Source organism: Lutra lutra, chromosome 2 (assembly GCF_902655055.1).
Source record: "Lutra lutra chromosome 2, mLutLut1.2, whole genome shotgun sequence".
Lineage (NCBI taxonomy): Eukaryota > Metazoa > Chordata > Mammalia > Carnivora > Mustelidae > Lutra > Lutra lutra.
Genome location: NC_062279.1, coordinates 110,196,632 through 110,219,018, shown reverse-complemented (window position 1 = coordinate 110,219,018; position 22,387 = coordinate 110,196,632). Strand labels below are relative to the sequence as shown.

The 22,387-nt window shown below is 39.3% G+C and overlaps 1 protein-coding gene across 1 annotated transcript in view; it reads right to left on the bottom strand.

The window, feature by feature from the left end:
* Window positions 1-22,069, bottom strand: part of ENPEP (glutamyl aminopeptidase) — an 82,845-nt gene extending 60,776 nt beyond the window's left edge. Inside the window, exons 1-3 of the mRNA XM_047718219.1 lie at window positions 21,171-22,069; window positions 8,695-8,836; window positions 6,537-6,668 (exon numbers count right to left, since the gene is read on the bottom strand). Of these exons, the coding sequence (XP_047574175.1) occupies window positions 6,537-6,668; window positions 8,695-8,836; window positions 21,171-21,799 (903 nt within the window). The 5' untranslated portion in view covers window positions 21,800-22,069. The remainder of the gene's footprint in view (window positions 1-6,536; window positions 6,669-8,694; window positions 8,837-21,170) is intronic.
* Window positions 22,070-22,387: the final 318 nt, after the last annotated feature.

Genomic DNA, 22,387 nt, shown 5'->3' with positions numbered 1-22,387 from the left:
TGGGCAAGATCCACTGATGAGTAAGAAAATTAGTGGTCAAAGCTTCAAGGAGAAATACGATAGGTACATAACCTTTAGTTATCTCGTCCTGTAAATATTTATTCATCACTAAGGCTAAAATATATCTCCATAAATTTTCTGATAGTCTTTCCTTCAGGAAGTGGGGCTTAATCCCTTTCCTCTTGGGAATGGGCTGTACTTAGTGATCACTTATAAGAGATAGAATACAGAAAAGAAAAATAGTAATGTATACTACAGAAACCTAGCAGACATCACCTTAACCAAGTGATCAAAATTAGCCTTGCCAGTACTAAGTTGTGTTCATAGCACCTACCCCCGACATGATCTAATGAGAAGGGTACCTTGTCTCTGTGTTATTTTTCCTTCAAATCTGAAACCCCACTCAAATCATGAGAAAACATCAGACAAACTCAACTTGAGGGACATTGTACAAAATATCTGACCAGTACCCTTCAAAAGTATCCAGATCATTAAAAATGAGGAAGGACTGAGAAAATGCCATAGATTGGACAAAATTAAGGAGACATCATGACTAAGCACAATGTGGTATCATCTATTGGACCCTGGAACAAAAAAAGCAACTAGTGGGAAAACTGGTGAAATTCAAAGAAAGCCTGTAGTCTAGTTCATAGTTTTGTACAAACCTAATTTCTTAGCTTTGATGAATGGATGATAAATGGTTTTGTGATATGTTAACTTTGGCATAAGCTGAGTGAAAGTCTCATAGGGACTCTGTTGTATCTTTGCAATCCCTAATTCTAAAATTATCTCAAAATAAGAAGTTTAAAAACATATCTGAGTATAAAATAATGAAATTTATTTCTAATGACTATTTCCATGTGAGGGAATGCATAAATGAAAATCCATGGCAAAAAAACCCTAAAACTTCTCTAAAATATAAAGCTTATTCAAACAAACAAACACCATACCTCTGTTTCCTGCCCTCAACCAATCTTTCCAATCCAGACAAATAATGGACTAAGCCAGAAGGAAGTAAGAAGGTACAGACAAGTAGGAAGGATTCACTCAAACATGTAATTCCAGTGCAACTATTCAGGAATCATCCTGTAACTTTCTGGAAGCAGGCACACTATAATCTCTCTTACTGAGTTAATCAAATCAATATGGTTATAGTATAAACCTAAATAATGGGTAATACCAGCACTCTCTTAGTGAGCAGTCCCCCCCAACTTCTTCCCTCGTTCATGAAAGCCAAGGAGAGACTAGAGTTGAAATAATCTCCAGAAATGTAACTTTTTGCATATGCTTCTTTACAAAAGACAGAGATCAAATGCCCAAAGAAACCCAAGAGCTAAATAGAACTTACTGTTTCTCAGGAACAGGATCACCCTTACCATGTATGTTGTCTTCAATTTGATTCCTGGAAGATTAGTGCAAAACTAAAAATTCTGGCTAAGTTACTAAAGTCATAGGTCAAATGTACTTTGCAAAGCTAATAATTTTGAATGATTTTATACACGGTAACATGGGTGATTTTCCTTGTTTTCTATCCACTTTTTTGGTCCAAGTTTTCAATAATGTATGTGTATTTAACCCATAATTTTTAAAATTTAAAAATATATTCATAATCCATGTTGTTCTGGATTTGAAAATGGAATGCAGTATAGCCCAGTGGAAAACTCTGAACTAACCTGTCAGGTTAATGACATTTTTATCAAGGACATTGTTTCCCATAATTTGACTCCTATAAAAATAATGTAGTGCATTTTGTTGATAATTCAGGAGTTAATTCACTTAAGTGAAAAAGTCATATAATCTCCACATTTTGTACTGAACATATTTTTTTAAGTTTTGTTTTTCTAAATAGAATTCAGTGATTTCATTTATTTTATTTTTTCTTTCCCATAACTTATTTATTTTATAAATGGGAGTTTGCATCTTCTGACCCCCTTCACCCATTATACCCACCTTCCACCCCCCTGCCTCTGGCAACCACCAACATGTTCTCTTTATCTATGAGCCTATTTTTTCAGTTTATTTTTATTTTTGTTTTGTTTGTTTTTTAGCTTCCACATGTAAGTGAAATCACATAGTATTTCTTTCTCTGTCTGACTTACTTCACTTAGCACTGAAGATGCACTTATGTTGTCACAAATGGCAAGATTTCATTCATTAATTGCAGAATAATATTCCTCTGTGTGTGTGTATGTGTGTGTGTAATTATCCATTTGTCCATTAATGGACACTGAAGTTGTTTCCATATTTTGGCTGCTGTCAATAATACTGGAATGAACATAGGACCACATATATCTTTTTGAGTTTGTGTTTTCATTTTCTTTGGATAAATAACTAAAGATTTTATTTACTTTAAAACCCTTAAACAATCAACTAAACCTGAAAAAGGCCTCAGGAGTTTTCTTACCAACAGAGTTTAAAGTCTTTCCATCAAAGGCTGGCCTCAGTTGTTGCTAAATTACTTGGAGTAACCCTTTAAGTTATTCTTGGTTTTTTTGGACTGAATCAAAATGTAATGCAAATAATATTAAAAAAAAAAAAAGAAATATACAGAGCTAAAAGTCTTTGGAGCTACCTTCCAAACTCAGTTACCTTTCTTCTTCTTCTTTTTTTTTTTTTAAGTTACCTTTCTTCTTAACAATATTTTGGGATGAGTCCTCTAATCTAATTTTTTCTCAAGAGGAACAAGGACATTTTAAGAATACTGAATGGTTCAACTACTAATAACCACAATGCAGTCTCCAGTAAACAAGAAGAACACAGGTCTGGATTCTGTGTTTGCTGATATAAAGGAATTACTGCCAGAATGGCGAACACCTCCAAGAGAATTTAATCAGGGTACTAATGATTCTTCTTTTTTTTTTTTTAGATTTTTATTTATTTATTTGACAGAGATCACAAGTAGGCAGAGAGGCAGGCAGAGAGAGAGGAGGAAGCAGGCCCCCTGCTGAGCAGAGAGCCCGATGCGGGGCTCGATCCCAAGGTCCTGGGATCATGACCTGAGCCGAAGGCAGAGGCTTTAACCCACTGAGCCACCCAGGCGCCCCAGGGTACTAATGATTCTTGATCACACAGTATAATCTGATTATGAATAGCAAATGATTGCTGTACCAGAATAATACTGTCAGAAGCAAAGTGGATAAGAATGGTCTTTGGGGGTACCTCAGTGGCGCATTCGGTTAAGTGTCTGACTCCAGCTCAGCCCTTGATCTCAGGGTCCTGGGATCAAGCCCCACATAGACACCCTGCTGGGTGAGGAGTCTGCTTGTCCCTCTCCCTCTCCTTCTGTCCCTCCCCCTCTCCTTCTGTCCCTCCCCCTGCTGTGCGAGCTCTTGCTCTCGCTCTTTCAAATAAATAAGTAAAATCTTAAAAAAAAAAAAAAAAAAAAAGAATGGTCTTTGGGCTCATTAAATTTCTACTGAAAGTATTGTATTACCCAAAAACTACCTAGTTTTGTTTTTTTTTTTTTTAACTGAAATAGAAACACAGGGACTTTGGGTCAAGATGCTACAGTAACCTGAAGATCTGATGTACCCCCATATACAGGAATGACAGGTGCAATGTAAAAATGAAAAACCCACAAGACACATTAGGACTTTAAACAAAATCTCCACGGACTTGATAAAAATACAAAGCAATGGGCAGAACTCAAGGCACAGGTCAACTATATAATTGGTAACATGTTCCTGAGGGTCAGGGCCAGGTAGGTTATGCTTTGGAAATCATGTTTCTAAACTCTGGCTATTGATTTCTCATTGTTTTCTCATAGCTTTCTGTTCTATTTTATGGTGATCATACCTTCTTGAATCTCCAAGAGCAATAATTGAAGGCTGTATGTGTGAGAAAGTTTCATTTTTTACAGCTTTTTTTTTTTAAATTCTCTTTATTTTCCCCAGTTATTACTATTTGCCCCCACTGTGTTTTTCTGTTTATTTGTCTTGGATTTTCTCTTTTATGTTTCCTCATACACCTGTTGATCTGAAGTTGTCTGTTCAGCTCTAAGAACGTAGCAGAGTTGGTTTGCATTCCCGCCGCTGTCACATTTAGATAGACTTACGTAGTTCGGTTCCCCTGTAATTCTTTCTGGAGTGGGAAATTGCACTGGGGCATTTGTGTTTGAATGCTGTTAGATTTCAATTTAGAGGGAGTGGGTAGGAAAAGCCAGGCAGGGACCTTCTCAAATGCCAATGAAGTGAAATTTACCACAAGCTGACATTCACACTAGATGTCTTAAAAGTTTTCTTACAAGGTTCTGTTCACCTTTTGTAGAAAACAGCCTGCCAGGTTTTGCAGGAGGGCAAAATCTGGTTGCATGTCTTCTGTAGACGGGGTGGGAGGAAAAGCACCCACTTTGCTAAGCTCTGTGCTCACTTTCACTGCTTTCTCCTGACCCAGAGTCTCTTGGAAGTGTCCAAGGAGATTATGGCTTTCTGTTCTTCTCTTACCAAATAGGTGACCAGAAAGCAATGTATTATGACAATATTCATTTCCCACCCAGATGGTGAAAACTTCACCAAATTTATGACAGAATGTTATATGCTCAGCTCTGATATTTAAGAAATATTTACCACTTCAAGGCTGGGATCTTCTGCCAAATTATATTTTCCATTATGTCATCCAAATCCTTTATATAAAATCCATCACTAGATGGTACAGGCTCTAATGACTCAACCAGTCAGTGTCACCACCTTACGAATAAGTGTCCTTGGTCAGAGGACCAGGTGATAGAGTCACACTGGAAATGCAAACATACTGTCACTGTGGGAAATAACACCAAGAAGCCTGCCATTTTGCTGATTGCTTGGTTGCATGGTCTTCATTTAGGAAATTACGTCATCATTAGTGAATTGTTTAAGCTTTTTGCTTTGCCTTGGCATTTCTACCCAAAATAAAAAAACTTGCCCCAAACATAATCATCATGTTTAAAAATCGGTGTGAAAACACTTGCACACGATGAAAGACATTCGTGCAACTCAACCATAGGGGAAGAAGAAAGCACCTCCAGTCAAAAATTCTATGACTGCTGTGAGACAGAAGAGAAAAGAAGCTGGATTAATGCTTTCCACTCTATGGGAAGAGCACCAGCGGTGACGTGCACAGCACAGAAAAACCATTTCCTTTTTCCAGTGGCATTTCTGTTTTACACCTAATATTATCTATTAGCCCCCGACAGTGCTCTTTACCATGACTGAAGGTCACATCAAAGCAACACATGTGGTAAGGGATGACAGAAGTCACCATGATATACAGTGCCTTTGAAAAGGTCTCAGGACATTCCCCCGTTTGCTACAATCCGGACACACTATAGACAGCACGCTGGTAATCACAATTGACTTCTACTGCTCAACCTTAAGGAAATTCCCTTGGGAGGTAGTTTCACAGGAAATAGAGGAATTCATCCCTTCCTTCCAGTGATTGGTAAAGAGGTAAACATATTTTTAGAATATCATATTTCAGAAGGTATAGCAGGGTACAATATTTGGAAAGATTTGGAGTCTGCACCACTTGCCACCCCGGTGATTTTGAGCAAATTACTTAAACATATTAAATTTCACTTCTCTCATCTGTAAAATAGGAACGATGATTTTTTTCCTTAAAAAGTTATATTGCAAAGAGTATGAGGTTTTATAGATGTAGTATGTTGCACAGAGGCGAACTAACCAAAAGACAGATTGAGCAAGTGTTTAGAGCAGAAGCAAAATGGGAGACTCCAAAATGAGAAGACTAATTAGGTAAAAGTATTTGCATTTTCAAAAGAAAATTATTGAACTGGTCATCTTAATTTAATTTATTTTATTTTATTTTCAAGATTTTATTTATTTTTTGAGAGAGAGAGAGCACGTGTGCACGTGCCAGAGAGCACAAGTGGGGTGGGGGGGCAGGCAGAGAAGAAGGGGCAGAGGGAGAAGCAGACTCCCTGCTGAGCAGGGAGTCCAATGTGGGGCTTGATTCCAGGACCCTGAGATCCGGACCCGAGTTGAAGGCAGACACTTAACCAACTGAGCCACACAGGCATCCTGGTCATCTTGATTTTAAAAAGCTTTTTTATCTCTCACACTTTAAAAAATGTTTTTTGGCACTTTGTTGTTGTCTTATTTTGAATTACACGTAGGAATGGCATCACAGACTCTAAAGGGTACTCATCTTCCTACAGTCTCCTCCTGCCTCTCTGGTATCCAACCAGGACACACCCAAACATACATACTCAACCACTTCACTAAATTGGGCACGCTCAAATAATTTAATATACTTGTGCTGATGTACTTAGGAGCTTGCTTTGTTCTTAATCATGAATTTTCTTTTCAAAATAATCCCAAACTAGTCATTCCTATGCTGGTCATGTTTGTTTATTTTTCACACATGTCCTTTTGGCTTACGATGTTCTGGATTGTTCAGTGTATCTATCATCAGGCTCACAGATCCCGAGAACTAATGGGCTTTCCCCATCTGTTATGTGAGGAGAAAAACTGTTCAAAAACCATAGACAATTAATCACAAACGCATAGGTAGGAAATCTTAAAAAGTATAATGTGACTCACAGGTATTCCCTGCTTTGACAGTCTCTCAACACGGTCAAACTGATGTACAGCAAAGCACACCAGGTAAGTGCTCATAGGGACAGACTTCCTGAAAGTTGTTCTATTCCATCTATCGTCCATCGACTCTTCTTTCTATTGAAAACAAAAGATCACCTTTTGTTGATCAAAAGATTAATCATGTACCCAACAAACAAATTATTTCTCCAAGTCTGGCTTTTCAGTCCAGTCTGTCAGAGCTTAGGGATAACATTTCTTCTTACTCCTGAATGGTGATAAAAGAAAAAGACGGAAGGAAAAGGCATTTATTTTTAGTCCTGTGAAAGAGTGATTCGGCTGTGTGCTATATGAGGTTTCCCAAGGAAGTACAGAACTTTGACTGTGATGCAGGAGTTTGTCTTTCTGCATTAATACATGATCCTGACCATAATCCTGACCATAATTTGAGGGGAGACCAGCTCCATCAATGAAGAAAGGCTCGTGCTCCGAGGGAGCATGGGAGGGCAGTCGCTGTACCAGCCATAGCAGGATGATGGGTTCTCTTTTCCATCGCCGGGGTCTCCATCAAAGACCCAAGGTGTCATCATCACTAAAGTCACTGCCTTGGTTACCACGGACAGAAAGAAGGATTTCATTCCTTGATGTCACTACTGATTCCACCTGTCTAGTTTGCTGTCCATGCCAGCATTGCCTTCTCACCGCCAATCACCAGTCCAACTCTATCCATGGATACTTGCCCAACTCCTGCTACCATTGTTTCAATACTTCCATGGGCCCTGAAGCCACATAATAAGTCACCACTGGGGGGAAGCTGGGAAGCCTTCTTGGGGAATTAAGTGAGGAAGGCTGGATTAGAATCAGTGCTCCTTGACAAATAAGCCTGCGAGGGCAAGTGCCGGGAGAAAAACGTGCAAGCGTCAGCAAAGTTACTCTACAGTAAGAATTAGCAGCATCAATTTTGATCTCCTAATGACCCAGAATATTCTTCTTCTACCAGGACTACTGTCTGGAATGAGTGATGGGGAAGGAAATACACTGCAAAATGCAAAGATCATTTGGGAGGTCTAAAGCAGAAGCTGGTAAGGTTTGCATCCTCTCTCCTCCCGTCTGCCCTCCTCCTTCCAGATGGAACATTCAAAGGGCCTTTTACCCTGACCCAGTCATCTAGATTAGTGGGTCAGACTTTAAGTTTATCCTCTCCTCTTTCTTCTCCAGTCAAAACTCAATGGGTTGGGTGACCAACACCAGAAGAAAACAAACTGATAAACGAATTCACATTGGGAGGTGCAGATAGCTGCCAGTGATTTACTTGTTAACCCTCTCAAAGCTTTGGTTTGCTTTATTTGGTTCATGCTTTTTGGAGGAATATTTATCATTAAAAGGGATCAATGTCAATGATGACATTTCAGATAGCAGATCAGAAAGACGGGAGATACAACTTAGGCAAGATGTTTTTCTGGTATTAGGTAGATGACATTTTATCTAAGGATGAGCCCAACCTTTTTACATGTCAATATGTGCATTTATTATAGGTATAAGGTACAATAACCCTCATCTTTAGGTAATGAAACTTCAGTTGGCTGCATTACTCATTCTGTGATTGAGGGTAATAGGAGAAAAAGCCTTATGCCAGCAATTATATAGACAAAAATTGCTGGACCCTATTTTTTGTTAACATTTCATGAGCAATACTCGTTTACTAGAAAATCTATGGGCATGGGTTGTCCTGGACTTGGATTCTGTCCTCCAATAGGTTTTTGCAGTAGCTCTATCTTAAACACTGGGCTTATATTCAACTGAAAAGCAGGAAGAATGACTGGGTCCCGGAATATTTTAAAGCCTCTCCTTCATTGAGTTGGTTATTAGTCTGTTAGAACTAGGGGATTCATTCAGTTAAGCACAGCCTATCTGAGGAGTGTCTACTATATTAATTCTTGTTTGGAGCCAAGCCATGGCTTTCTGACCTATGATATGCGAGGTTAGAGATTTTTAGAAATCAAAGAAGAGAGATTGCCAAAGTGCATTTTCAGGCCTCTAAATGAACTGTGAGAGCAGGTTTAATTTTAGAATTCAGTGGGTTCTCTCATAGCAAAAGAAGATAACTTACCTGATACTATAAATAGACAATCTGCATAAACAAAAATGTATATAAAGGGCTTACCTCCACTGGCATATTTGAAACTGCCTGATATTCTTTGGGGTGGATGATGGATATTGTGTAAGTTGCCTTTTTGTTGGGCTCATCAAAACAAGGGAAGGATTTTCTGGCATCTGTTGGTTCGTGATCAGTGGCCGCTATGCTCCTTAGAAACAAACACACAAACAAAATACACGTCACCTCTTCTGACAGCCCTTGTGTTTCTATTCCTATACAAAAAGTCAACTGTGTGATTACAACTGCATATAATTATAACCACTAGGTGATTATACTGCATTTCTTAAAATGACCTTCCATCCAGAAAACAATCAAATAGTTGTCACGGTCTTTTTGGAATTTTCAGGTTAACAAAGAAATGAATGTCTGGAAACTGCTTGCAATCTTTTGTATGAATCATTTACTATTTTGGTGCCATAATTAAAAATCTGTGAAACATAGATAAGCAAAAATAAGTCCAATTAGGAGCTATCACTCTTTCTACCCGAAAGCCATTGAGCAACAAGTAGGTAAACGCAAAGCCAAACTCAAGGACTTGTTTCTAATTGTCCTTGTGAGAGGGAACAGCTGTGTCCTGTCACAGAGCAGAGGAGTATCTTCCAGAATCCCCAGCTCCTGTCCCTCATGACACATTCTTTCTTATTTATGTTGCACCAGGGACAAATTCCAATTTCATTTCCACGCAAACAAAAAGCTCTGAGTAATCTCCTAGGTGAAACAACCTTTGGCCAGGCTAAAAACCTGCTTTTGAAAAGAGACAGCTTTTTTTTTTTTATGGCTCTAACTAGACAAATGCTCATGTAAATTAAAATGTTGATGTTTAATGTTTCCAACATTTCAAAGTGGAAATATTCTTTTCTGAGTAACTGCTCAGAAAAATAAAAGAACATATATTTTTACACGTGGTTATATCATTGTAAGCTATTGTCTATCTGCTCATTAGAAGAGTAAGCAAAGTAAAAATTAGGGAAGAAAGAAAGCAATGTTGACATTTTCATTAACAATTTGAGTGAGGAAAATATTTTGTCCTTCGGGTATACGAAAAAGAATACCAAGCTAAATCATTAGATCTTTCCTTCATCCAATTCTTACTGAACCCTTTCCTCCCATACCCCTCCCCTGCCCTAGCTCCACACACACAAACACATTTGCCAGGCTTTATCCTAGGGGCTGAAGAAATAACAAAGACTAAATAAACACATCAGGAGAGTGATGAGAGATATATGGAAAATAAAACAGGGGAAGCGACAGAGAAGAACCTAGGAAAAATTGTGAGCTCCATTAGGTAAAAGATTCAGGCATAATCTCTAGGAGTAGGTAATGTTTTGCTGAGATTTGAATGATGAAAAAAAACCATACAGGGTAAGCATAAGAAAAATGTATTCTAGCAGAAAACAGCAAAGGCCCAGTTGCTAGAGTGGAAAAGAACTTAATATGGTTGAAGACCTGAAAGGTGTCCAGCGTGGCTGAAGTCCAGTGAACCAAAGGGACTGGGACCACAGGAGAGTTTAGCTGGTCAGCAGGGGCCATGGTAAGCATCTGTATTTCATTTTGGTTCAAGAATGTATTATATACATTAATTTATCTGGGAAATAATATGCCATAGGTCAACATCCATCTATAAGAACTTAAAATATTTTTGAATTTCTTTAAAAAACAAAACTCCCTAGATATAAAAATTACTTGCTAAATGCTCAGCCAAGAAACCTGATCTGTAAAAATTAAAACCAGAAAAGTGGCTGACTTTTGGGAGACAATTGACTGAGGGAGGGAACTTGCTGGGATGACTGAAAAAACATCTATATCTTATAAGGGTTGTGGGTAACTAAGACATATGCATTTGTCAAAATTCATTGAATTGTGTCCATTAGATTTGTGTGTTTAACATATATAAATTCTACCAAAAAATCATTGTAAATGAACATTAAGTTGTAGCAAGTAAGTGGTATTTTGCAATGGTATAGTTAGCAATTCAGAAACAACCTTTTCTGTATTCTAGGCTTGAGCAAATGAAAGAAAAAAAATAAAGATAATGGAAGGCAGGCTTCTCACTGTTGGGGAAAAGAGTTACAACCCTGTAAAGGGGAAAGACTAGAATGTACCCTTGGTATTGAATTATAATTGTGGGTTTGGTGTAAATGCAACGATTTTTTGTGTAGATATAGGTAGATGACTAAAAAAATCCAAACTGAGACATATATTTCCTAGTTCTGTCTGCTGAGCAGAACTAGCAGCACTGACAAGCTTGTAGCAAATGAGCACATCGAATTCCCAGATGATGATTTCTAAATACCACTCTCTACTAAAAGGAACCAGACTCCTTAGAGGAATGGCCGATTCCAGTGATGAGTCAGGAAAAGTCCAAAGATGATCCTGGAACAATTTACTTTGCCCCAAAGGAAGGAAGTTATCAAGGAATCATAGGAACAAGTCAAAGGACACAGAAGCCCGCTCGAGTGGACTAGGTCAAATCTGGGGAAATTAGAATGTCAAAATAAATAATAAAATTATAACCCACTGACTAAAATAAGAATCCATGAATCCTTGTTCTGGTATGTATATTGGGAGGTGGGGGAAGGAAAGGAAAGCTGGGTTTGTTTGTGTTTTTTTTTTTTCCTTTTTTTTTTAAACAGTAGATTGCCTATTAGTGATTTTAGGAGGAATGGTGGCTTTAGAAAAATCATCAGTGGATACCAAAACAAGAGGGTGACCGTTTGATGAAGAAAGGGGTATCTGAGTAGTTTCAAAGAATGTCTCTAAAAATTACTCAAAACGAGAAAAACTGTAACTTTGCAGTGGAGAAAATGTCAGGCACCATCTGAAGCAAATGATCAATGACAGCATCACTAATCGCAGAACAAACCAATGTCATCTGCCTCCTGATAGGATTTCCTGAGAGGGACCCAGCACCACTTCTGTGACATTTCTGACAAAAACTGCTTAACTTGTATTTTTAAATCATGAGGAAAGTCAGATAAACTAAAATTGAGGCATATTCTCAAAATAACTGGCCTGTACTCTTCAAAAATATTAGGGTTGTGAAAGGCAAAGATAGGCTAAGGGACTGTTCCAGGTTGCAGGAATCTAAAAAAGGCATAACCTTAAGTGCAATGCTTGAATCCAGGTTGGATCCTGGACTGAGAAAAAACAGCTCAGAAGGGCATTTTCGAGTTAATTGATGATATTTGATTATAACCATGGATTAGATAATTATATGATTATCAATGTTAAATTTTCTGATTTTGATAACTGCACCAGGCTTACGTTGGAGAATGTCCCTGTACTTAAAAAATACATATTGAATGTTAAGATGAAAGGGAAATAATGTGTCCAATACTCTAAAGGGAGAAAGAGACAAAGAGACAGAGGCATGGGGTGGGAGGGGAAGTAGGACAAAACGTTAACAATTGGTGAATCTGAGTAAAATGTTTCTAGGAGTTCTTTGTACTATTCTTGTAATTTTTCTGTAAGTTTGAAATTCTTTCAAGATAACTGATCCAGAAGAGCCTCGAGAATTTATTCTTCTGTAGAGTCATTACTGATTAGTTTTTGTGATGATAACAGCTTAGTCAGTTAAGTTTCTAACACTGTGCAGACTGTAGAGAATCTCAAACACATAGGATACAAAGAAACCTGCACACTTTCCCAGGGTACTAAGGTTTTACAAAAAGCTCCAGCAAGCTCCAGCCTGATGTTTAGTCAGCTGCCTTTTCTTCTGAATTCTTCTGGCTTCTGGTTTCTTCCAGAGGCAGAAGAAAAGGAAAAATCACTCTCTGCAAGACTGTTTCAGTTTAGTCACACTTCGGAAATAAGCCAGCTAACTAATTTGGGAGTAGGAGAGTGTGTGTGTGTGTGTGTGTGTGTGTGTGTGTGTGTGTGTGCGCGCGCGCACACACAAGTCAGAGAGGTTGAGAGAGAGGGTGGAGGGTCAGGGTGAGGAGGAAGTGGGAGTCCACTTTCCAAAGCAAGAGCCACTGGTAGGTTTCCAAATGCTCTGTTTCAGTCTCTGCTCTGTGCTAAAGTTCATACCCCCAAGTACCCAACAGAGAGAACTTTCAGTGGTTCCTCACCTTAGCTCTTTAAAAAGAGGTTGTGCTTGATTGTACACAAAAATTGTCTCCCTAAATTAGAGTATCTTGGAAACTGTCTTTGGAAATGGAACAGAACGGTGTCGGTGTTGTGTCTGTGTCATGTGTTTGGTCCATCTTGGTGGTCCTGTCAGTGAACATTAATCACACCAAGTCCCGCTCAATTACAGTAATTGATGTAGGTAAAGTTCCATTCAACAACCAGAAGGGTTATCACATATGTACTGTTGTTTTTGTTTGTTTGTTTGTTTTTTTAAGAGTGCAGAGCCAATATGATTTGAGGGGGAAAGAGGGGAAAACCCTCTTCTTTTTTCATTTTTAAAGATTTTATTCAGTTATCTGAGAGAGATACTACACCAGGGGGAGGGGGTTGGCAAAGAGGCAGAGGGAGAAGCAGACTCTCCATTGAGCAGGAAGCCCAATGTGGGGTTCCATCCTGGGATCCCTCCCAGAGATCATGACCTGAGCTGAAATCAAGAGTCAGATGCTTAACCAACTGAGCCACCCAGATGCCCCGGGGAAAACCCTCTTCTTAGAGTAAAAATCCCTAGATTCCAAGCCTACTTCAGCTCTTTAAAATGTGATCTTGTACCAGTCACAAAGCATACTGATTCTTAGTGTCCTGATTTATCAAACCTGGTTGCCAAAGTACATCTGGCCTCTTCCCAGGGTTATGTGGGGGTGAGAAGGGGTAGACCACACCTAGTAATATATTTGAAATTCCCTTTACATTTACATGCTAGGATTAGGATACATCTCATCAATTTTCTTTGACTTCAGAAGGCTAACTATGCTTTCTGTGAATGCATGTTCCACAATGAACAGACTCCAAAATTCATCCATTAAACGGGAGTAGCTGTACTGTAACAAAAGCACTCAGTGTGTAAATACCATCGGCAATATAATGATATCTTTCAATGGTAACTTGTGATTTTTTTCTCACAAACTCCTGTATAACTCAAAAGCCCCTATTTCTATATCCTAAATTCCACCCAAAGTTACTGAAGTTTTCCAAACATTTACAAATTTTAAAACAAAGTATATGAGATGCAAAACAACTTTAGAACATAACTTCTTTGGGGAGGTTTTATTTGACAATTAAAACGTCTGCTTTTTAGAATTGGATGCGTTGTGCTGCAAATTAATGGGAAAAGCCTGGCTGAGAGCACAGCATGTTCAGGAGTGACTCCTGAGCATGTCCTGAATAATTATAATCCCAGGCAAATGTGCTGAGCTCAACCATTTTTCCATAGGGGCCTCCCTATGTCATGTTAATAAGTCACTTACTAAACCCAGTACATTAAAAATACAATTCTGTGTAGCTTATTAATTTACAAAAGGAAAGAAATCCCTCTGACTTCTCTGAGCACATCAATTCAAGGTGACTTTAGAGAAAGCTGGAAAAAGAGGAGGTGAGGATGCAAGTCACAGACCAAGTTGACTCTGAGTCAACTTTGAAAAGAATTACTTGATTACCTCATAAATCATCTGGTGCACTGTTTCCAATGAAGATTCTCGGGCTATGTTCAGCAATTTAGTAACTTAAGCCAGCAAAAGAAAGGGCAAGGTCTGGGTGAAAATCTTAAACAAAGGCCATTTGATGGAGGGGAGGCACCCACAATTGCTAAGAGTCTGTGCAGACTAAGTAAAGGGTTCCAGAATTAAGCAGGGGAGCTGACTGATGCAAGAAAACCCATCTAGATTATTCAGACTCCAGTGTATTTTTTTAAGGATATATTTACTTGACAGAGACAGAGAGAGAAAGAAAGCACGTGTGTGTGAACAAGGGGGAGGGGGAGGGAAAGGGAGAAGCAGACTCCCCACTGAGCAGGGAGCCCAGTGTTGGGCTCTGTTCCCAGGACACTGAGATCATGACCCAAGCTGAAACCAAGAGTCAGATGCTTAACTGACTGAGCCACCCAGGTGCCCCAGACCCTAGCATATTTCTGTGGTGGTTTGAATGAACCATTTAATCATTTAAATTTATTTTCCAGTTGATTTTTTTCTATATAATGGCGTTCAAGATCAAGTTAAATTTCCTTTTTTTCCCTTGCTTCCAAAATAAAAGAAATTCCCAAGCTTCCAGCAACAAGTTGTAACAAGACAAAAACAAAAACAAAAACAAACAAAAAATCTATTCTTAAACTGATAACTCAACATATCAATCTGAGAATATAATGAATAAACTGACATACAACTCAAATGTCAAGCTCAAATCCACCAATGAGTATACAGATCCCTACATGTGAACATTAACTAAGACCATCTCACTGGTTTCCCTCCTGCTGTGCTTCCACTTGACTCCTAATCTTTCTCATAAGCCCTAACCTTGTGCTTCAGACTTATTTATCCAAATGCCTACTGGACGTGTCTTCCTGGATGCCTGACAGGCATCTGACAACAAACTCATGACCTTCCCTCCTAAACATGGTTCTTCTCTTCTATTTCCAGGATCAGGTAACTGTGTGAGCTATCAGATCCGATATCTGGGCCAATCTATGTCCATAACTAACACACCCCTTTCCTGCAGTCAGTTAATCTGCAAATCTTGACCATGTTACCTCCTATTTTCTCCATTTTGTCCTCTTCTGACTGCTCTGAAATCACCATCCTACCTGATCCCATCTTCTCTCTCCAGGATCACTGCAGTATCTCCCATATACCCACACATGGATTTAGCTCTTTCCTTCACCATCCACCTAAATAGGCACCGGTTAATTTTTCCTACAAGCCTGCCATTGGCTATCCTTTCTTTCTTTTCCCTGACAGGTTTTCCAGAGTTATATTTAGCTAGCCTCTCCATATAAACCTCTTCTACAAACTAATTTCTTATCCTCGCTCTATTTTTTGGATTTAGTGCCTTTCCTTTTTACCTGCTTTTATGTTCTTACTTGCCGTTGCCTTTTGCAACTCCCCTATTGTATCAGAATTTGGCTTCAATCCTAGCAATGCTGTAAACGCCCAGAAAACCCAAACTAGAAAACATCTGTCCTTCTTGTAAATTCCTATAATTCCTCTTAATTCCAATGATTCTCAGTCCTTAAAATATGAAGACTGCTTCCCAAAGTAAAAAAAAAAAAAAAAAAAAAAAGGATTTTTATCAATTCCTCTTCCATTAAAGGAGATGGGGAGAAAAGGAACCAAGGAAAAAATGTCCATCCTGACTGAGTGGGAAGATGGAGAGGTTATTGGTGGAAATTGGGCTCCTCAATGGGAAAAGGGCTGGGACTCTGTAGCATATCCCAGCATGTACCAGAGGACATTAGTCATGTGAGAGCCTGTATGTGAAAATGTTTCTCTACATTCATTCAGCAATATTTAAGTATTCACTGTGCTAGTTAGTGAGCAAGAGAGGGACAGCCCAACTCCCAACCATGGAAGATTCCACAGTCTTGTACAGTTGGGAAACTGCATACTCCAGAGATTCATGGTAGCCTCTAGAGGTTCAGAATGGGTATTACATAAAAGTCTCTCAGAAGTCCCATCATTTAAAAAAAAAAAGGAAGGAAGAAAGAAACATCATTTTTATATTTAGTATTTTTGCCCAAATGAATTTGGCCACAAAATCCCTCCCCTGCTTTTTTTTTTTTTCTGGCAATAGCTATTAATATCCTATACAACTGGAACTCTGTGAAATAGCAAGTTGGAAAATGCTGTGTAAGGGTAGTCCAAACACTGAGAAGGAAATGCTAGCCCTTGGAGAGAAGAAAATAGTATGCACTTTGGAGATGTGAGGAGAGGGGAACTCTGCTTGGGAAGAGAGCAACTGGAAATGCTACAGAACACAGTGAGAGTGTGGAGTGTATTGGTGGTGTGGGCAGAAAAACACTCCAAAACTTCCAATCCTTTTAGAAGTGGCTTCTTCCAATCATAAGGAACAGACCAGAGTAGGGAAGCAACTTCTAAGCTTCTCAGACTTTCTAGTCCTAAGCCTCAGTACAACTCTGTCCCCAGCAAGATGATACGGCTGTCATTGCCAGGGAGCTCTAACCTGGCCCTACCTTCTTCTCCAACTCCCCTCTTGCCTCTAAATTTTAAGGATAAGAAGCCCAGAGAGTTGACTCCTCCCTTTGAAGTTCAAGGTCAAGTCCTGGTTGTATTTGCAGGAATCAAATAATTTTGGTTACTACTGAGCACACTCATGTTTAGTTTGCGTTGTGTTTGCAACGGTAACATCCTGATGATAACAGGCAACTGTGAATATTCAGCCCTGGAGTTGAATTTTACAGAAGTGTCAGGAAATATACTTTGACTGCACGCTTAAAAATGTATTGCTATGATGGCATTTTAAATTGTATCAGCATCAAATAGTACGCAGCTCACCATGTAATAGGAAAGAAAATGCTGCTCCCAGTAAATTCACTCCTGCATCCTTACGTGGGTGCTGGGGATGAGAACCCCCACAGACCTGCACTGTCAAAAAAGTTATTTATGGGCTTGCAAAAAAAAAAAAAAAAAGAACAATGGACTCTCCTTATATGCTTAAAATATTTCATAACAAGAAAAACAAAGAGTGTTCCATTTAGCCTAAATGAGGTTACTGAGTATGTGCAGAACTGTTTCAAAACCACATGTACAGGGCAGCAGTAGCCGCGTGCTGGGTAACCTGAGAGCCTCAACTGCTACCAAGGACAGCTGCTGAGCTCAGGGTGACCAGTCCTCCAGGAGAACCCACCTGAGCCTGCCTCCCTCACCAGTCTTCTGTAACTCGGTATTTGCTGGCCAGCCATTAGGACGGCCACTTTTCAGATCAGCTCTCAAGTATATGTATTTTATGGTAAAATTTATTGGTACAGTAAAATAATTCAGAGTCAAATGAATACTATATATTTAAGTATATAATGCTTTCTCAAACGTGTAAAGTCCATAAGAGAAATTTACTAATGGAATCTTCTTCCATATTTTTTGGCCTTCCTGTAGTGTATAGAATTTTTTTTTTTTAAAGATTTTATCTATTCATTTGACAGAGAGAGATCACAAGCAGGCAGAGAGGCAGGCAGAGAGAGATTTTTTTTTTTTAAAGATTTTTATTTATTTTATTTGACAGACAGAGATCACAAGTAGGCAGAGAGGCAGGCAGAGAGAGAGAGGAGGAAGCAGGCTCCCTGCTGAACAGAGAGTCCAATGCGGGGCTCGATCCCAGGACCCTGGGATCATGACCTGAGCCGAAGGCAGAGGCTTTAACCCACTGAGCCACCCAAGTGCCCCGTGTATAGAATTTTTATAATTTGGTGGCTTTACTCAGATGAAGTGCCTACTGTCTCAACCCAAGGAACAATTTTAAAGACTTTGCAATAATCACTTGAAAGTTTTGACTTGTCTTCAGTTCAACTAATGAATTTTTAGAATCTCTTGAAGGTGGATATTTTTCCTCATATTATGCCTTTCTCTCCCAAATTGGGAATGCTTTAAAAACTCATTAAATCCTTAGTGAAGCTCAGAGAAATAGGCACTTTTATTCATTATTTGTAGAAATGTAATTTGGGATATATTTTTGAAAGTCAGTTTGGAGACACACATAGGTGCATGCACATATATACATATGTATATACCTGTATACATAAACACAATTGCATGCATCCACACGTATGCAGTTTGGGCCAATGCCCTAGGAATTTTCCTATAGAATTATTGGAAAATGTTATACATATTTTTATAAGAATGTTGTTATATTTTCCTAGGTGTTTATAAAAAAAGTAAAAAGTAGGAGGCACTTAAATGTCCAAATTTAATGGAAAAGTGGAATAAAGTACATTATATTCATATGATAGACTATCATGTATCCATTAAATCATCTACCCAACCATGTTAAAGTGTTGATATATCGTAAAAACATGTTATACAATACAATGTCCAACACAATGCCATCTTCATCTGTATTCAGAAAAATACTGGAAGAATATCTACCTAAATATTAATAATGATTATACTTCAGGGATACAATTTTCTCTGTTTTCCAAGTTTTCTGGAGTGAATGTGTGTTATTTATGAAGTAAACAAAATAAATGTTATAAGTTTCTTGATATATTTGTACTCTTTGACCCAGCAATTCTATTTTATTGAATATAACCTAACATAAGGAAGTAAACAGATGTATACTTAAAGGTTTGTTCCAACTATGTTCTTTTCTGATGCTTTTATTCTAATAAATCCTGAAAGCAATTTAAATATCCAGTATTAGGAAACAGGTCTTTAAAAATTAACAGTGCATTCACGCACAGCCTTTTATTTTTTTTTTTTTTTTAAAGATTTTATTTATTTATTTGACAGAGAGAAATCACAAGTAAGCAGAGAGGCAGGCAGAAAGAGAGGAGGAAGCAGGCTCCCTGCTGAGCAGAAAGCCCAATGTGGGGCTCGAACCCAGGACCTGGGATCATGACCTGAGCCGAAGGCAGCGGCTTAACCCACTGAGCCACCCAGGCGCCCCGCGCACAGCCTTTTAAAATCAGATTCTTGAAAATATGGCAGAATGAGAGGAAATCCTTATATGAAGTCAAAAAGGTATATAAACAAATACATAGACATTGTATAATTATAATTTGATTGCCTAAAAAAGCACTTATTAACATGTAACCGAAGTTACCATTGGATGTGAAGTTTCTCTTTATAGTTTCTTTTGATTTTCCTTCTTTATAACTTTCCATGCTTTCATTATTTTTAGTTTTTATAAACACAAAAAAGTATGTCAACAATAAAGACTGTTTTATTGCTAGTGATATTAAGATAGAGATACAGTATATGAGCCTGTTCCCTTCAAGTATTTTTTCAAACTATCATTTCGATTCAGTTTGTTAGTGTATCCTACAGTAATATAGGGGTACTTAAACATTTCATTTTAGTCCCTGGGTCTCTCTGGCAAACAATGGGAAGAATTTTGACCAAAAGCTTTACTTTGCTCTGTAAGATGCTTAAAACAACATAGGGAAGGGATATTCAGTGAGCTGGCCCCAGACTCATATTGCTGAACTGTGATACTAAGGTTTCTTTTCTCTCTCTCTCTCTTTTTTTTTTTTTAACAGATTGTATTTATTTGATAGAGAGACAGTGAGAGAGGGAACACAGGCAGGGAGAATGGGAGAAGGGGAAGCAGGCTTTCCGCTGAACAGGGAGCCTTATGCATGGCTGGATTCTAGGATCCTGGGATCATGACCTGAGCCAAAGGCAGACACTTCATGACTGAGCCACCCAGGCGCCCGGACACTAAGGTTCTTAATGATTTGCCTGTCAAGAATCCACATAAGCAAAGGTCAAAGCAATTTCAAGTTCACTGATACCTCAGTGTAGCCTTCCTTCCTGATGCAAGACCCACACCACAGAGTGAAGTGTTTTTTTTTTTTAATTCATTGAGAGAATTTATGCCTTAACATAGTTCTACTAATAGCAACTGATAGATTGTCAAGGCAAGTAACCATCTTTGCTAGACACAGAAATGCAAAAAGACATATATTAATTACTTGATATATCTTTATATCCTCAATTACTTGATATATCGTTTATGTTGCAAAAGGCTTAGCATTACCGTCGCATATTGTATGATGGACAATAAGCCCAAAGAGTTATCCATACGCTGCCACTAATGTGTGAACTCAATGAGTGTTTATTAAAAGCTTATGTGTGGATCATTGTTCTGGCTGTACAAGAAAGACAGACTTCTGCCTTCCTTCCTAGATAAAGACACAAAGACAATTCTATGGATTTTACATACACTTTCAACATCCCTTCTCCACTAAAAGACTCAAAATTATAATGGACATTTACTGACTTTCTCTTAAATTTAGTGTAATTTTTTTTAAAGATTTTATTTATTCATTTGACAGCAGGGATCACAAGTAGGCAGAGAGAGAGAGAGAAAGAGAGAGAGAGAGAGAGAAGCAGGCTCCCTGCTGAGCAGAGAGCCCAATGCGGAGCTTGATCACAGGACCCTGAGATCATGAGCTGAGCTAAAGGCAGAGGCTTTAACCCACTGAGCCACCCAGGCGCCCTAGTGTAATATATTTTTTTAAAGTTCACTTTTAAATCATTGTCATATAATGGAGGACCGTGGCAGTGAAATTTACTAAACACATGTATTTTAAAAACCGGAGGTAGTTTCTGTAAGTAGTTTCAGCGTTCTGACAGGATGTAGTACATTATGATTTTTCCTGATGAAATTAAAGACTTACGCTGATTCTTTGGACTCCATGAAGCTCACTCTGTACATTCAGGTTTTCCCATAGGCTTTGAAAATACCACAGGGCAAAGAGTTTTTGTCCCCCAGGCAGACAGGCAGAATTGAAACCAGGTTTAGATAACAGACCACAAAACAATTAAAAGGTGGAAAGTGAAAAGGAAAGGGAGAGAAATGGAAAGCAAATATGTGAGCTGAGGGTAAATAAAACAAAAATGAATATTTACTTGATTTGTCCGTCCTCCTCATACGTCGTTCTGTAAAATCCCACGAGCGAGCCGTTCAGCCAGCCTGCGAACTTCAAGGTCAGGAGGTAGGCATTCTCGCCACTGCCGGGGGCAAGCTCTTCTTCTGCCTCCATTACCACATACTCCTGCTTTTTGTACTCGAAGCACCGCCTGACTGGCACCTGCTCCCCGGAGGACCTCTTCAGCTCCGGGAGCTGGGTGATCCTGGTCTCCCGCAGGTGCAGCCACAGGTACCGGGTGGGCGAGCTCACGTTGATGGAGATGGTCACGCTGCCTGTGTACGTGTCCTCCTCCAGCAGAGGCTTCACCTCCAAGTCGTAGTGCAATGGGTTGATGTAGTCCGGCAGCCTGAAGTTTTTCCAGTCTCCACTTTCGTCTTCTCCGGCAGGGCAGACCCCTTGGTCCTCCGGTGGGCTCTCCGGGGAAGGAGCTTCAGAGGGAACCGGAGCTGGGCCCTGCCCGGCGTCCCCCGTGGAGCTGCTGCACCTGGTCAAGCCCACGGAAAGTCCTACAATTAATCCCACTGCCACCACCACCACACAGATTATGGCCACATGTTTCGTTTTAATGCAGTACCTCTTAGCGTCCTCTTCCTCCGCAAAGTTCATTTTTGTTTCCAAAGTCAAATATTACGCATAAAAGGTTGTTAAATTTACCTAACTAATGAAGGTCAGCTGACTTCCTTTTCAAATTGGGAGGAATTCCCTGGCTTGGCAGCCTGTTTTCGTTTTTTCTCACACCCCCCTCTGGCTTCCTGCCTCTTTCCTCTCCATTCACGTTCCCCACCAGCCACTCAAGGAGGGACGCGGAAACAAGGGGATGGGATAAGGGCTCCAGAGGGGAGGCTGAGCTGGAGGAAGAGGACTGACGAGAATACTGTCGCAGCTCCTTATAAACACCGCATCCCCACCCTTCCCCTCCTCCTCAGGAGTGAGTTAAACATAAAATAGGGCTTAGCTGATCAGGGAGCGGGAGGGTGAGACTTTGCCAAAGCCCTGTCAGCAGCTTTCAGGGAGAGACCGTTCTGGGGAAGAAGTGTGCTTGCGATAGAAAAACTCAACCTTTGCCACTGGGTCTGTGGCTCCTTCCTGTTGTGCTCACAGTCTCTCTCTCTTAATTAACCACAGGGCTTCTTAGATTTCAGCCTTTTCATCAGGTAGCTAGCCAAGGAAGCGAAGTGTTTTCTTTTTGTTTTT